Source organism: Leptidea sinapis, chromosome 46 (assembly GCF_905404315.1).
Source record: "Leptidea sinapis chromosome 46, ilLepSina1.1, whole genome shotgun sequence".
Taxonomy (NCBI): Eukaryota; Metazoa; Arthropoda; class Insecta; order Lepidoptera; family Pieridae; genus Leptidea; species Leptidea sinapis.
Window position 1 is genome coordinate 666582 of NC_066310.1, and position 16663 is coordinate 683244.

The 16663-nt window shown below is 35.9% G+C and overlaps 1 protein-coding gene across 2 annotated transcripts; it reads right to left on the reverse strand.

Moving 5' to 3' along the window:
* Window positions 1-578: 578 nt before the first annotated feature.
* Window positions 579-11360, reverse strand: LOC126977982 (WD repeat-containing protein 89). Of its 2 annotated transcripts, XM_050826707.1 has the most exons (7): window positions 10955-11360; window positions 10640-10863; window positions 10191-10366; window positions 7799-8062; window positions 6876-6967; window positions 3253-3367; window positions 579-825 (listed from the first exon to the last, which is right to left on the reverse strand). In XM_050826707.1, the coding sequence occupies exons 1-7, from the start codon at window positions 11104-11106 to the stop codon at window positions 736-738; spliced, it is 1113 nt and encodes a 370-aa protein (XP_050682664.1). In that variant the 5' UTR covers window positions 11107-11360; the 3' UTR covers window positions 579-735. The 2 variants fall into 2 exon arrangements, with proteins under 2 accessions (XP_050682664.1, XP_050682665.1); XM_050826708.1 differs by lacking the exon at window positions 3253-3367 and having other exon boundaries at window positions 10955-11359.
* Window positions 11361-16663: the final 5303 nt, after the last annotated feature.

A 16663-nucleotide genomic window follows, 5' to 3' on the forward strand; every position in this document is an offset into this window, starting at 1 on the left:
GATGCCAAATAGTTGCATGTGTTATAAAATAAATTAGCTATTTTGGTGTCTTCTACAAAAATTTGATGGAAGATAAGTTAGTGACTGAAATATTAACATCTGATACATACTTCTGTTATTATTTGTAATTTTTCCGTTTACGTAGCGTTTTTAGGGACACTCGTATAGGTTATAGGTACAACGTGATCGAACCGCTCTCGGTCGACGTTATGAAAATCCAAAAAGTAAGTTAAAATAGTGGAATAAACTATACCTACATTTAATTGGTGGGCATTGGTCGACACCGTGCTAAAGTAACATTTTATTTATCACTCCCGTTTATTCGGGATCATCATTTGTAGCATTTCGTTGAAATGGTCTAAAAATGTAATTGCGAGCCCAAGCTTTATCATTACTTTATTGTCGTTTGTTAAAACTCGTTCACTGTAGAACGAGACAAAAGTAACTCGGTCGCTTGATGTGATAATATTATATAGATACTCCTGTCTATCTATTTACTACCAACTCGATAGGTGTACACCATGCTTTAGAAAATAAATAAAGACATCGTAACAAAGGTTGTAATTAAAAGTGAAATAGCAAAATGTAAATTTATAATCCTGAAATTATTAAAAAATATATTTGATAGTCCAAAACAGCAACATGTAACACAAAGTCATTCTATAATCAAATGTCAGCGACACGTTTGGCGTCAGTACGGCAGGCTGTGCTCTGTGCGCCGGATCTCTGTTCATTTCACCTGTGGTCGTGTTGTGCGCTGTCTGTGTTCTCTCTTCTCCACACATTAATGAGCCCTGCTTCACCCGCCGTTATCAGAAGATCATCCTGTAACGTAGGAGATGTTACACAATTACAACTAATAATATGAGATTTCAAAAAATTGTGGACGCAGATAACTTTAATAAGGGATAAACTAATAATATGATCATGTAACATACAGGAGTCGGGGTCGTGTGTACCGTGCACTCATGTGCATAACAATTATTCTATCACATCACAGCTCGACTCCAGCACTTCCTAAACAATTTAAGGCAAAATACGTGACTCTCGCATTATGAATTTTTGATTAATGTACCTATTGATACACCTATTGAAGTTGTGCAGAAATAAGGCCGCCAAGAACATTATATTCGACTCTATATTATTTGTTGAATATGCATTTACAATTTTATATTAATAAGTCGTCATGTACTTTACAGCATACACTTAGTTAGTACCTAGTGCCGTTATAAGTATGTGTATTAGCTGACCTTGTTACCGGACCGGATGGCTGGCACACCGGGTCATAGCTTGCTACATGAAATATCAAGATGTCAACTGTTTTGTGACAACGACAGGTATCGCGTTTCACATGTGAACCGTACATTGTTACAATAACATGCTAAGTTAACAACATAAGAACATAACTTTTTTTGATATAATATTCATTGTTTATTATTATATCGTATTTTCTGTAGAGTTATAATTATTATTTATATTTGTGTTTCATTCGTGAAATTTTTCAATAATTGCAATTCACTATCTTAGGGTAGTCAGTACACGTAAAATTTATAATATGCATTATGAACCAAAAACAACTATATGACTCGTGAATTAATACATTATCGTAAAAAAAGATTGTCATTTGTTATTCACATTGGAATTTCTTATTTATCTCTGGGTAAAAATTGATTTGAACAAACATTTGATTTAATGGAAGCTTATTTTATAAATAACAAAAATGTTATTATAGATCAGCGGTAATAAAGAAATATATCGGGACCGACAGGCACCAACTCTTCGAATCCCGGATGTGGCAAGCGAATTTTAGAAAACATTTAAATGCATTTTTCTTTCTTTTCAAATATAATGGGTTTCTTTAGGAAAAATTTTCTATCTACAGTATTAAGAGTACTTTCCCTTCAGGTGGCATTACATAATTTCATCCTATTCTATTTACGTACTTGTAGGTGTTCCTTTTACGTACAAAAATATAAAAAGTGACTCAGATGTGCCCTTTAAGCATTATCTTCGCAGCGCGTTAATTAATGAAAACATTGGGCAGAAGCTTTTTTATTCCCTATTCCAAATATGTATACCGCGTGGAGTACAATGGAGACATTAAATGAACGCACGGGTAGAGCTACATATACACCGTGATCATAAAAAAATAAATCCAAAGATACATAATAAACCTAAAAAATTGGAAAAATCCAAAAGTGCACGGCTCGAAAGCTCATGCTATATTTTTTTTTAAAGTTAAATTTCGAATAAAACCGAATCAACTGCGTTTATTTTTAAAAAAACGAGAAGGCCTACAGTAGTGATTTTCGAAAGGAACCTTCTCTGCTTAAATCTGAAAATTGTGAAAAAAATAAATTAAGTTGTTTCGTCAAGTCGTTGTCGAGACTTCTCCGTACCACGCCGTTTTTTTGAACTACAGACATGGACGTCCACGATATTTTTTTATATTATACGTATTCGACAACTTAAAAAAAGTATCAGTTTTATTCATTAGTGTCTCAGCTTTATATTGATGTGCTTTTTAAAATGTGTAGGAGTAAAAGACAAAAATGGTTTTATGAAACCACGGTAAAAGTGAAACTTTTTTTTCACATTATAGACATTTAACTAAAAAAAATTGGAATAATATCCCATTAAGGGTACAAAAATCGCTTTATCAATCTTAATTTTATTCTTGGAAAATTGGAATGATAATGGGAAATAAAAAAAGCAACTAATAATTTTATTGAACTCTGTGTCTTAGCCCTTGTTATTTTAAAATTGATTACATTTAAGGATTACATTAAACACAGACAAAAACAAACAAAAAAGCGTGGAGCACTGGCACAAATGAGTAATAGTCTATACAGTACACGGTCAGCTGCTGCGAACTGTAGGCGCCGCCCGATTGTCACGCGACATGCAACACACAGACGAAAAAGTTTGAGACGATGTAATAAAAGTTGCACTTTACAAATTTAGTTTAAAGAGTGGAAATCGTGTGACCTTGACAGGTCGATTATAAAGCACAACCTCGCCCCTTCGCATTTGAGGCGTGCAATAAATCAATTTCCATAATATCATTACGGAACAATCTGTAAGCAATCCGTAGCGTAGACACTGGCCTACGTTAACACACTTACGTGATTAAAATTTATTTTCGTTAATGTACTTATGAGAATTTGTTTGTTTGAAAACTTAAACAATTTTTTTAAATATTTTGTTTTATTTGAATGTGATAACAAGAACGTAGTTGTCCGGGTGACTTACATCTCGGTCGTAGTGCAGGGCCCGCACCACCTGCTGGTTGCCGCGGAACACGCTCGCGGGCTGCAGACGAGGTCGCCCGCCGCGCTGGCACGCGACCACCGAGCGCAGGGTGCTCCTGGAAGTAGCACCAACTAACTATCGGATGTCAAAACTTATACTTTTTACTATTTACCACCACGTCGGTTACGGTTGAGCTTTAATGCGGCTAACTTTTACGATTTCGCGGAAACTATACCAATCTTGCAGTTTCAATATTTGTTAGGGAACGAATCTTTTTTACTGCGTGTGGAGTAGAACTAAGTCTGCTCGATAAGTTGTCAAATCAAATCAAATCATTTATTAATAACACCATGTTACAAGTCAAAAAGCAAAAATAGGTCAATTTAAAATTCAAATTATCATTTTACATAGGTAGGGAAGTCCTACCTCACAATAATACAGTATTATGTAATTATAAATTGTTATGTATATAAAGAAAATAAATATTTTTTATGTATTGTAAAATAATGTCTATATGAGCGCCCAATTGAAGTTTGGCATTTAGCGTTATTTCAAGAAAAACAGCGGTGTATAAACTATAGTCTCCTTTTTAAGCGGTACATTGACGTCACTTGCTTAACATTAGTTAAGTGAATTTAATACACATTGTCTTTCACCATTTAAGTAATAAGTAAGCTTCTAACCGATAATTAAACATTTTTTACATCGTCAAATTTTGTTAAACTAAAGTTCACTTGTAACATGAGTGATGCATGATTAGCAAACAAAACAATTCAACATTTATCCTAAGCAAGATAAGGGATATCATCAATATAAATATAATATAAATCAGGAATAGGAAAGATAACCTAAAGGTAAAATCGAACCTTGTGGACAGGCGTGATTAGGTTGCATTAGCTCAGCGTCAACCTCTGCGCGTTATGAAGCGTGCAATATATAAATTACTATTATATTCAATCTACTTGTACCTAGAATGACACAAACAAAAGTATTAGATTGACAACTTCGATATATAGACCTCAAAACCGCTGTCAGAGAAAAGCGCAACTACGACTAGTTAGATTTACAGTACCTAACTCGCTAGAAAACCAATGCACGCCTCTAAATACATTTGGCATAGTAAAAGTTATTCTTGTAGGTTCCATAAACATATTCATAAGTGTCTTTTCCTTTCTATGAAAAAAGTGATTTTGATTTGATTTATTGAATATGTTGTATGATTTAAACAGATTTGATAGTTTAGTACTTCAAGTACACGTATTTACTACTTTCTTATTATTATAAATAAAATATACCCCCTAATAACTACTCTCATAGCTTGCTGTGAGCTCTATACATACTGTAATGTAATGTGAAAAATAATATAAGCGAAATATTAATACGTGTGATATTACCAATCTATTTTCACATCAATTTTAGTATACAAACACTTATCATCAGCTTCACGCTGGCAGTTCTAGTCCAGTCGATATTGGTAATGTTCATACCCTGATGTCCCTTAGCTTCAGTGAAGCTGTAATATCTCAGAAAATATAAGGACTCGACATTAATATTACATAATAATCGACATAAGCTGGGCCAGATTCGATTCCTCCTCTTTTTGTAAAGCGATGTAGGTATGCAATATCATTACCCCTAACTGTTACCTGTAATATATCACTTAAAGAAGGTGTATATCCTGAAGATTGGAAAAGGTCTCGTGTTGTATCTGTATATAAAAAGGGAGATGTTACCGACGTAAAAAATTACTTGTATATGTATGTTTATATGTGTTTTGTCTTTATATTTCCAAGCTTTTTGAATATGTCCTCCATCTTAGCTATATCCGAAAAAAATTGACAGTTTGATCTCTGATGAGCATCATGGTTTCAGTAAGAGCCCTTCAATTCGAACGAACCTCATCTCTTTCGCCAATGAAACATCTCAGAAGGCCTACCATCAACTTTTAGTAAGCGATGCGAATCCGATGCAGTTCAATTTAGGTACCTAAAAACTGAATCACTAAAATTCGTACCATGAAGTGCCTTTTACTGAATGGCGTTTGGATCGCTTATGAAGAATGAACGAAATAAAATTGCGTTTCGAAACCTAAAATGATATGATTTTAGCGTTTTTTTTGCGTAGAAAATACTAAAAATACATTTTAAAATTGCGCAATTGCGTCAAATTATAAACCATTAAGCCCTTTTTTATACTTATTCAATAATAGTAATATAAATAAATATAGTTCTTTGAATGTCAAATTAAATGTTTGCTTATGTGTTTTCAAATAATGAGTTATGAACGCACCTCCATTAATGTTTGATTTGACAGGACCACAGAGTACATTTTTTTTAATTCGTTCTTACGAACAGGCTATAGCCCGGGCCCTTACTGCCACGTCTTTAGTATTTTCATTTTTGGTATTTATATTCAGTATCTTGTTTTACAAAAAGACCAATAACGTATTCTCATCTCATCTTTAATCAATAAAAGTTTTCTTTTCTATGTTTTCACTATTTTTTAAAAGTTATTAACAACACGATTCACTTTCTTTCACATGTTTTCATATTAAATACACTAGGAAAAAAACCACTTGTTACAGTATATGGGCTTGACGGCGCACCATTAAAAGAAGTGCAGGAGATTCGTGTCTTGGGGGTAGCTATTGATGGCAAATAAACGTTTATTTCGCAAGTTGTTTCGGCTCCAAATAGATAGAATATGGTAGCATTATATGGAATACCCTATATACGATCCATTTGCAAAGCATTGAGTGTGTCGAAAGAGCATTCACACGACACCTTGCATACATTAGTACTGGATTCTCTCATAGACACCCGTACCATCAGCGCCTCAGGAAATTTAATATGATTTCACTGCTCGATCGAAGATCACTTGCCGGCGTAATATCTCTGTACAAATCTTAAACAGTCAAATACAATGTAGTAACTTACTTACAGAACATTAACCTTACCATCCCATATTCATTCCCAATGTTCAAAATCAAGAGAATTTTCCAAATTCCTTCTATAAAAACCAACCTGGGGGTTCAGATGGCTCTCGTTCGAATTCTTCGCGAGTACAACAAGTTAAACGATACCAATTTTGAGCTCGATATATTCGGTAGTGGGCTGGTCCGGTTTAAAGAATGTCATTGTTCAATATCAAGAACAACAGTTAGCACTTATTTGGTACTCAATGTGCATTAGTCAAATAAATTGTTTTTCTTGTTTTTTCTCTTTTATTTTAATTAATAGGTTAAATTAAAAATTTGTTCTTTTATTTCTTTTCTTTTATTATTGTAGCCAAAGTATTAGTTTTATTTTGCAAAAGTAATTAAGGAGTATTTTTTGTAATTTTTGAATGTTATTCACCGCCCTTGACTTTAGAACAACAAATTGTAGCATAAGATTTACAAAATGTATTGCAAATAAATAAAGACAGCCACTGGCGAGAGTGTTTGTGGTAGCCATGGTTGCGTATCCATGACCAAGGACAATTATTTGACAGTCTCTACAGACAACATTAGAGACCCTTCACATGCAACAAATAATGTTATTAAATTTCGTACTACAAGTAGATAAAATATAAGAATGAATAAAAAACACTTAGTGGTAATGTAAGTATTGAAAGATACATACTGATCGCCACCATGTGAACCAGCCAGTAGTGTGACAGTGTTGTCTGAAGCCAGGAATGTGTCCACCAGGTAGCAGTCATCATCTCTACTCCTCTGTCAACATCATAACGTAAGACTTTCAATTTTAAATGTCAACTATTTGTCATATAATAAGGAAATCTTAGAAAAATATTGTTGATATTTAGCAAAGATGAGTGGTTGTCAACACATATTTACATGTACAGTAAGAGGTGTTAATATTATAACCTAGTTTCCTGAAAGTGAAATTTTATGACAAATTAAGAATATACAGCAGAGAAAACTATAAATTATGCAAAAATAAAAAAGTGCAAGTAAAACGTTACAATAAACTAAGATTATTTAGAACATTCTTTTTAAGACTATATAAGGTATCTTCAAAAATCTCTACAGGGGCACATTTTCTATTAAAAAGTTGACATGTCCGGCTTATATAACTATTTCCAGCATAGCAGGTCCTACTTTTTTTTTAACTACAAAAAAGGTGTCAATTGGCAAGTACATACATTCTTTAGGGAACTTTAAATCAAAGTCCTTGGTGTGAAACCATTGCATCAATAGAGTTTGATCACTTAATTTGATAATTTTGTGATGATTACACAAGGCAGCATAGCTGGAGTACTTCATATTACTAGTATAATCTAGTGAAATTAACTATTTTTTCTGCAGTGTTTCAATTCGGTCTGTTTGAAGAATATGGAAAGGACTCGAAACATTACAGGCATATTAGATGTGAATGCAAACATAACTATAATAAATATATAATTAAAATATTATATTTGAATAATATTGTATACATACAAAGCTTTTAAAATGGTTTTCCAACTTGTAAAATAAAACTTAACTGTTTATATGCATTTAACATTTTATCTATGTAAAAAAGCAATATAATAAACACCATCTCACCTTAATGCTACGAGCAACTTTGTCTCTGCTGTAGTTTCTTATCATGTCACCAGTAGTAACATTCCATAGATACAGCTCATTGGCTTGTGTGATGGTGGAGACCCGGTCACTGTCAATCCAAGTGATCTTGTCCACTGTGTTCACTGCGTTCAGTGAGTACAACAAGGCCTCGTCCTCATCTTGCTCTACCAAGTTGAATATATTTAGCAGGCCGTCACTAGAGCCTGATGCAAGGACTCCATTTGTGTCGGGTTTGAATTTAACCTTTCAGCACAGTAACAAAAAATGTTAAATTAGGCGATATTTTGCGGAAATCCATAATTATCCAAATGTTTTGAGTTTTATTGAGCGTAAATTCATCAACTCGACACGTATTTCGCCTTTACACGAGGCATCCTCAGGAGATGTTGACTGGCCAAAATCTGGCACGAGACTTGAGAAAGAGATTTCAGCGGAATTTACGCTCAATAAAATCACTACATTTGGAAAAAACATTATATAGGTATGTTTTATATTTGAAAGAAAACTATTGATGTCAACATATTATTGGGACTACTTATTTTTTGGTTTATTTTGATAGTCTAAAATAATATGTGAGTTGCTTATAATCCCGTTATAAGCTTTTCTTTTCTCTAAATAATCTGATATACACGCATCAACTTTATCTAAGGACATTTACTTAATTTTCAGTAAATCTATACACTGTGTTAAAAAAGCCCTGTACGATAACTGACATGGATACGAAGTAGAATGTGGAGATACCACTAAAAAATCACAACCCCTTAAAAGCTTAAATGCTACACTAAAAAGAACATTTCATATTAAATGTTTTCATAAATCTTGAGAACCCCTGACTTATTTATTCTACCAGTAAAATAAGGTCGTCGGCCTGAACTCGTTCCAATGGCGTAAAGCTATCCTCAGGTGTGCGGCTCAAACAAATAAGGCGGGGCCTATTGCTCTTTTATATGCCGCTGTCCTTTGACCGATGCCGCCAATCGCAAAAAATTGCAAATTTTGCCCTCGAGACAATTGCGTGATTTTTGGTGTAATTTATAGTGCTACTTAGTGATAGTTTTTGCGCGTCATACTCAAGAGAATGTATTTTAGTGCAGCTCGTTGGGATTCTGAACAAAGTTATGCGCTTGCAACGCAATGCATTCCAGCGCACGTGCGACAGTACACCAGTGACCATGCAACATGACGGGGCTCCACCAAATTTTTTGCGCGCCATTCGAGATTATCTCCAAGAAGAGTACGGCACTCGATGGATCGGGCAAAGTGGTCCTGTCACTTGGGCGCCGCGGTCTCCCGATCTCACGCCGTCAGACTATTTCTTTGGAGACACGTGAAGGAATACGTGTTCCAAAAAATTTGTGTCGCTGACGATTAAGACGGACACGACGGTGTTACAACGGGTCCGTGCCAATGTCGTCAAATGTTGCACTAAATATATCAAAGTCAGTGGCGGTCACTTCGAGCAGACCCTGAGGTTGAGAGACGCCTCAGAAATGGACATAGTAGTGAATTAAGGTGTGTAATTATTAATGTTAGTACAAAGTTATCGTTGTTTGTCACCAAATGGGTGTGTGGGCGGGTAAAAATTAAAATGGCCGCAGGCAGAGGAGTCCAAATATGTTTAATTGGGAACGTTATTACTCTTTTTTTCCACTTTTCCTAAATGTGCTTATTTCCTGAAAATCAATATTTATATTTTCTCACTACTTGATACCAATATACGCCTTAAGATATAGTACAGGATTTTTTGACATTCTGTATAAATAATTTCGAACTATGTATGGAATGAAAACTTATTTTATGCTTGAATTATACAGTAGAAAATAAAAAACAGCTATCAGGTCGTTTTGAACGTTTTTATTAAGTATGTTTATATGTCTTGAATTTTGACTCATTGTAAACATCATCTCTATAAGATAAGTCAATAATGTCTACATCATGTTCCCGAAGCGCAATTGTAATGAGCCAGGTGTTTGTGGGTGTGTGCAGGAGTTGGAACTCCAGACCCATTTGCAGTCTGTGCAGGATAATTTTAAGTTTCACTAACTCATTGCGGTTTTTAAATGCAGTCATGTTTTCTCTTATCAAAATGGAAATTGTTTAGTGTACCAACAAGTCAGGCAACCAAAGAGGTTCATTTTATCATACAACTTATTTTTGTACTCCAAATATATGAAAAGGTATGAAGTTATTAATGAAATATCCTTACATAAAGTTGATGCATGTATTATCATATAATGATTATGTTTATGATAATATTTTTAATAGACTTTGCAACAAACATTTTATGATTAATGAAGATAATTTAAACATTTATTCACTGTCACTTTTGGTGCCAACACTTAGCACTGAGATATTAGCTTTATTAAATTACCTGAGTGATATCATCAGTATGACTCTCCCAATAGCCTCCCAGAGGCTCTGTAGAGCGAGGATCCCAGAATACTATAAAAGCATCCTCCTTCACAAGCTGGCTGCCACTACAGAACAAATTGCCTACATCTGACACATCCATACATTCATATGGGCGGACTGCACTGTCATTATCTTCTGTAATATAAAATAATTTATATTTGAAACTTTAATTAATTAACAGGCATGTACTAAAGCTTCATTATTCTTTAATAAAATTGATTAGTAAAAAGGGCCTTAGGGTGGTTGTTCCATTCCCAAGATGTGCTCTCACTAAGAAAGTTAATGTCAAAAGTACAATGTATAACATTTTATGCACTTGATATTAATTAAAAAGAATTGTTAACATAATGATATTATCTATGTTATGCACATTTTATAACCTAAGTACTAACAGATTGAAAGAAAGACCTTTATATTCCTGAACACATGTCCCTTTTACACGTATATCCCAAAGTTTAATAATTCCATCCCAGCCTGTGGAAAACAAAAGGAATGGCTCCAATGGATGGAAAACCACCTCAGAGCATGTTTTATGATGGCCAGAAAGTCGGCATAAACGAGACAATGATGTGTTATTTAACTCAAACACCTCAATGCTATTATCTTGAAGAGTCACAGCTATTTTTGATAAACTGAAAAATAACAAAATTGGTTACCAAAATGCAGAAATAATATGATAAAACTGCAATCATAATCGCATGACTGATTTATTCATATACTTACTCATTAACATGAAGCTTATTAATATAAGACCCTTTTATTCTGACTGTAGTTTCTGATGCAAGTTTGTATTGTTTGTTGAATTGTTGCTGTAATTCTTCTTCTGTTACTGTATCCCGATCGATCTCTTCATTGTCAATTATATCCATCATCATTAATTACCTTCAGTATGTAATTTGTGTACACTTTAATTTAATCTAACCTTTTGAAAAGGAGGCACCTATTACTTATATGGGAATTAGAATATTCGGAATAACAATATTATTTGATATTTCTGACATTAATACAATTTAAATCAATGATGGAATTTAATAAAAAACCTAACTAAACTGCAATGCAATACGTATTACAATAATAATCTAAACCTACACCATACACGTGCAAACTGCAAATGAAAATAAATAAACATGCACATGACATTCCACATGACAGTTGACACATACACATTACACTTTTTTTTTTGGGATTTTATGACATGTTTTTTTTTATGGAATAGGAGGACAAACGAGCGTACGGGTCACCTGTTGTTAAGTGATCACCGCCGCCCACAATCTCTTGCAACACCAGAGGAATCACAGGAGCGTTGCCGGCCTTTGAGGAAGGTGTACGCGCTTTTTTTGAAGGTACCCATGTCCTATCGTCCCGGAAACAACGCACAAGGAAGTTCATTCCACAGCTTTGTAGTACGTGGAAGAAAGCTCCTTGTAAACCGCACTGTGGAGGACCGCCACACATCCAGGTGGTGGGGATGATATCCTAACTTGTGGCGTGTCGTGCGAAGGTGGGATTCGGCGGCAAGAATCAGGTTAAACAGCTCTTCGGAACACTCCCCGTGATAAATGCGGTAGAAGACACACAATGAAGCGACTTCTCTACGCAACGCCAAGTGATCCAGCCGTTCACAGGGCACTGGGTCCCCGACAATTCGAGCTGCTCTGCGTTGCACGCGGTCAAATGGATCAAGCTGATACTGGGGTGCGCCAGACCAGAGATGACAGCAATACTCCATGTGTGGCCGGACCTGCGCTTTGTACAGCGCTAGAATGTGGGCCGACTTGAAGTATTGCCGTGCTCTATTAAGGACGCCCAGTTTCTTTGAAGCCAATTTGGCTTTGCCCTCTTGATGGCCACGAAATTGGCAAATATTCCGATACTAGGCGAGGCTTTTAGAGAGGTGTTGTCGAAGAGCGGCGATACGACAAATGGGGTTTTTTTAATGGTAAACGCGCAAACTTGAGTCTTCTGGGGGTTAAATTGGACAAGTTTCAATTTACCCCATTCCGCGACCCTCTCAAGAGAGGACTCGATATAAGACACAAGTTTCTCCCGGCACTAGTCGACGATTTCCCGAGAGAGACCTGCATGGCCCGTGTATACGGCATCACCGGTGCTGTCGACTGCATAGCAATAATAGCATAGCAATGTTGGAGATGTCCAACATATCATTAATATGCAGAAGAAACAGCGTAGGAGATAGCACACAGCCTTGGGGCACTCCAGCATTCACGGGCTTCGGGTTCGAGCAATGTCCGTCGACAACGACCTGTATGCTGCGCCCAGTGACGAAGCTGGAGGTCCACTTGCACAAGCTCTCGGGAAGCCCAAATGATGGAAGTTTTGAGAGGAGCGCCTTGTGCCATACACGATCAAAGGCCTTCGCTATATCTGGATATATTATTAGCCTGGGCTAACTGCCAGGCCTTCCCCCTTGCTTTCAATAGCCGCAGCCCATCTATGTGTTAGGTAGACCAGAAGATCACCTGCTGACCGACCATGGTGAAAGCCGTATTGTCGGTCGTTGATCAACTGGTGACCCTCTAGGTATACCAAGAGCTGACGGCTAATTATGCTCTCCATGATTTTGGAGAGCAGGGAGGTAATAGCAATAGGCCTGTACTTTGCCGGATCCGAACTGTCTCCTTTTTTTTGGATCGGATGGACAAGGGCTGACTTCCATGAGTCAGGGACTACGCCTTTGGAATAAGAGTGCCGGAATAAACGCGTTAACACCGGCGTCAACTCAGGGGCACACGTTCTAAGCACGATTGGAGAAATGCCATCCGGCCCGCTCGACTTCCTGACGTCCAACGAAAACAGAGCTCGCCTAACAGTTTTCTGTCGAAACTGTACTTCAGGCATAGAGCTCTGATACCGCGGGATGGTCGGCGGTGTATTTCCGTTGTCGTCAAGAGTCGAGTTGGAGGCGAAAACAGCGCAGAGAAGATCGGCTTTCCCTTTTGCCGTATGGGCGAGGGTGTTATTCCCCATGTGCAACGGCGGCATGGACGGCTGGCTAAAGTTACCCAGAGCAGCTTTCGACAACGACCGAACTTGCGTGTTCCGGTCGGGTAACTGGAAAGCTGCTCGCCGATTTTGACGACGTGTTTTGACTTAGCACGGGCGATTTGCCGCTTAAAAAATCTGGAGGCACGGTTGTATTTCCTCTTAAGAACTGTGCAGTTCGGATCCTTTGTGCCTAGCGTCGCAACCCAAGTTCGATACGCCTGTTTTTTGCAGTCAGATGCTGCTTTAACTGACGTATCAAAGCAAGGCTGTGATCTGCCACCGATTGGTACTACAGAGCTTGGTATAAAAATATACATGCCCTGCAGTATCACATCAGCTACTGCAACGGCGCAGGCACTAGGATCAACCGAAGGGAAACAAACCTTGCCCCAAGGGTAGGATGCAAAAAAGGAACGCATCCTATCCCAATGATGGGCTAAATGGGATGAAGGGATGGCCTCCGGTCCTCGACACTAACCTATGCGAAACATAGCGGCACTAGGCGCTACTTCACGCCGGTATTCTGTGCGAGTGTGGTAAGTAACCCGGACGAGTCTGGCCCGATTGTGCTGACGTCATAAGACGGCAGCGTGACTCTCCCACTTTCGAAAAGCCCGTAGTCGCCTCTTCATCCATCATGACACGACATCCATGGGCCTGGGACTACCCTATTCTTTTTACGCCCCGGGGAAGCACAGGGCTCCTTAGTCGTACGTCAACTGTGTGTCAATCAACAAGCCTAAGTGTGGTATAAAACGTGCTTAAGTAATACATTAACGACTCAAAAAATAATATAGTGTGACTTATCATCGGTAAGGTAATTTTATTTATATTAGATTGATATGCAAATAGCGTAAGTAATTTAATAAAACTAATATTTTTTCATTAAATATGGTATTAATTATTGACAAGTCCCCAGACAAGAAGCGCTTGTCAGAATGAGACAGATGAAAGGACACAGTCAGAAATGAAAACAATAGAGTCGTTTTTTTAACCGATTTCAAAAAAGGTTGAGATTCTCAATTCGTCCGTATGTTTTTTTAATGTTTGTTACCTCAGAGCTTTCGACTGGGTGAACCAGTTTTGATAATTATTTTTTTATTTGAAAGCTGGTGCTTCCATGTTCCACGTTACTAGACTTAGATTTATAAATTAGATTGTATAAAAATACGCATATTTTTTATACTTTTTAGTGCATAATAAATCTATTGTTTTTGAAGTAAGTTGTTTTTTGTTGTTATAATTTTTTTAAAGGCCTAGTGAACAATGATTAGAAATATTGTATTTTGTAATGTGAACGGCTTACAAGAACGTGATCGCTTACATACTAGTGGTATTTACACGTTATCACAGAAGTATAGTAGATTAGTTTTAGTTATTAGCTATATTATATACTAGTTACCTAGAGTGATAATTGATACTTATTTATATCGCAAATATGTAAAAGTTAATATTTTTCAGCTTTCCCGTAAACCAGATAGATAGAGAGAGATGTGAAGAAATTTACAAACCAAATAAGTATATTTGTATTTCACATTTTAAATCTGACTTAAGCTGTCATACAAATAAATGTTGTTGTCCGCTTACACTACATATACCAAAAATATACCCTGGAAAAGCTATTTAAGTCTAAAAGACAAATTTAATTTAATTCAAGGAACTTAACATTTAAATAACCAGTTTAACTAATGTAATGTAAATAAAAATATTATATTATATGAGTATAAGTTTCTCTCATTAAAGGTTACCTTACCCTATTAAATCCAAATCGCTTTAGAACGTACAGAAGTAACAAATTTAAACACAAGCCAATAAATAAACATACAAAATTTCCCCTTTATAATATGAGTGTGATGTTTGTTTGAAAACTTAAAAAACCTCCGTCTGAACAGATCTTGATCGGAAAATGGGACAGACTGACGAACGTAAAACTTATAGCAACCCACTTTTTCGTCTGGATTAAAAAAAAATACCTAACTGCTACTCCGCCGATGTCGCTGTCCAAATCGGGTTCAAAATTCAAAATGCGCAGCTGAAACTGAAATAGTGTTTACATTGCTGCCTATTGACCAATAAAATTTTAAATAACTGGAGTAAATGCAGAAATGTATAGACATAGCAGTCGAAGGTTATTATGGTGTCATTTGTGGCATGTGCCATATTTCGGCATTGATTTTGTATGAGGTGCATTGTCTATATGTATAAAACGTCATTGATATACGTAGTAGTATACGTAGTAGTAGTAGATATTATATTTTACTCTAACGAGGTATATACCGTTATTTACTCTAGCACAGTTGACACTTGACCACAGATGCAGAATACTGTACACTTAGGATTAGCACGCACTGCGATTAAAGGCGAGCGGTTTAGAAATAGCTGAAAACGCAAAACCGTATACAACCTCGCACTGCGATTGGCGGTTTGCTTAATTTTGTTCCAGTATCACCATGGATATCTGTCGAGCAGCATGTGTTGCCGCTTTGGTTTTCTAAATAGAAAAAAGAAAACGAAAGCAGCGCCGCCATAGGTCCTGGGTTTTTCCTTTAAGTGAGTTGGCTAGAACGTGACACAACTATAAACATAAACCGTTAATCCTACTACTACTCGGCTACCTCGAAAGTCTTTTGTAGAGCAATGTATATGCTTTACAAATTACAACAAGATCCCAGAAAATGTTCAAAATAAATGTATTACGATATTCAAAAGAATTGTTAAAAGACTGTGGTAATGATTACTATAACATAAATGACTTTCTTAATGATATTATTATTTATTTTATTTATTTATTTTTACGAAAATAAGGGACGAAACGAGCAGGACGTTCAGTTGATGGTAACTGATACGCCTTGCCCATTACAATGCAGTGAAATGAAATGAAATGAAATTTTAGTTGCAGGAAACACTCTACTTAAGTTGTTAACATAATATTATTAATAATCCAATATGTTCCGTCAAATGACATGCAACATATGTTACAAAATTGTCTAAACACTACTGTTATACTGAAACATGTCGGATTCACAATCATAAACATTTATAAAATTAAAATTTTAAGATAATAAGAGACGTAAATAACTTAATAATTCATTTAGTTCCTATGTATAATATTAACAAATGTCATAAAAGTATATTAATTTACATATATTATTATCAAATAGACTGATTCATTTTGTATTGAAAACTTCATTTAAACTATAGAGAAGCTCTTATTTATTAACCACTGATGCAGTCTTCTCTTAAAAACTTTGAAACTTAAATCTTTAAATTCATTGGGCAATTACATATTTTCACAGACATGCTGTAACAATTTCTACTAAAAGATGCAGTTCTACAGAAGGGCATTATAAGTTTATTTGGATACCTTGTGTTTAAAACCTTCTGGCTTTTTTTTGTATAGAAATCACACATATGTTTTTGAACAAA

Coding starts and splice junctions, on each gene's coding strand:
- LOC126977982 (XM_050826707.1), bottom strand. CDS start 11,106: ATGATGATGGATATAATTGACAATGAAGAGATCGATCGGGATACAGTA. Junction 8,063..10,190: donor ATACTGATGATATCACTCAG/GTAATTTAATAA, acceptor CTGTGCTGAAAG/GTTAAATTCAAACCCGACAC. Junction 6,968..7,798: donor AAGTTGCTCGTAGCATTAAG/GTGAGATGGTGT, acceptor TGATGTTGACAG/AGGAGTAGAGATGATGACTG.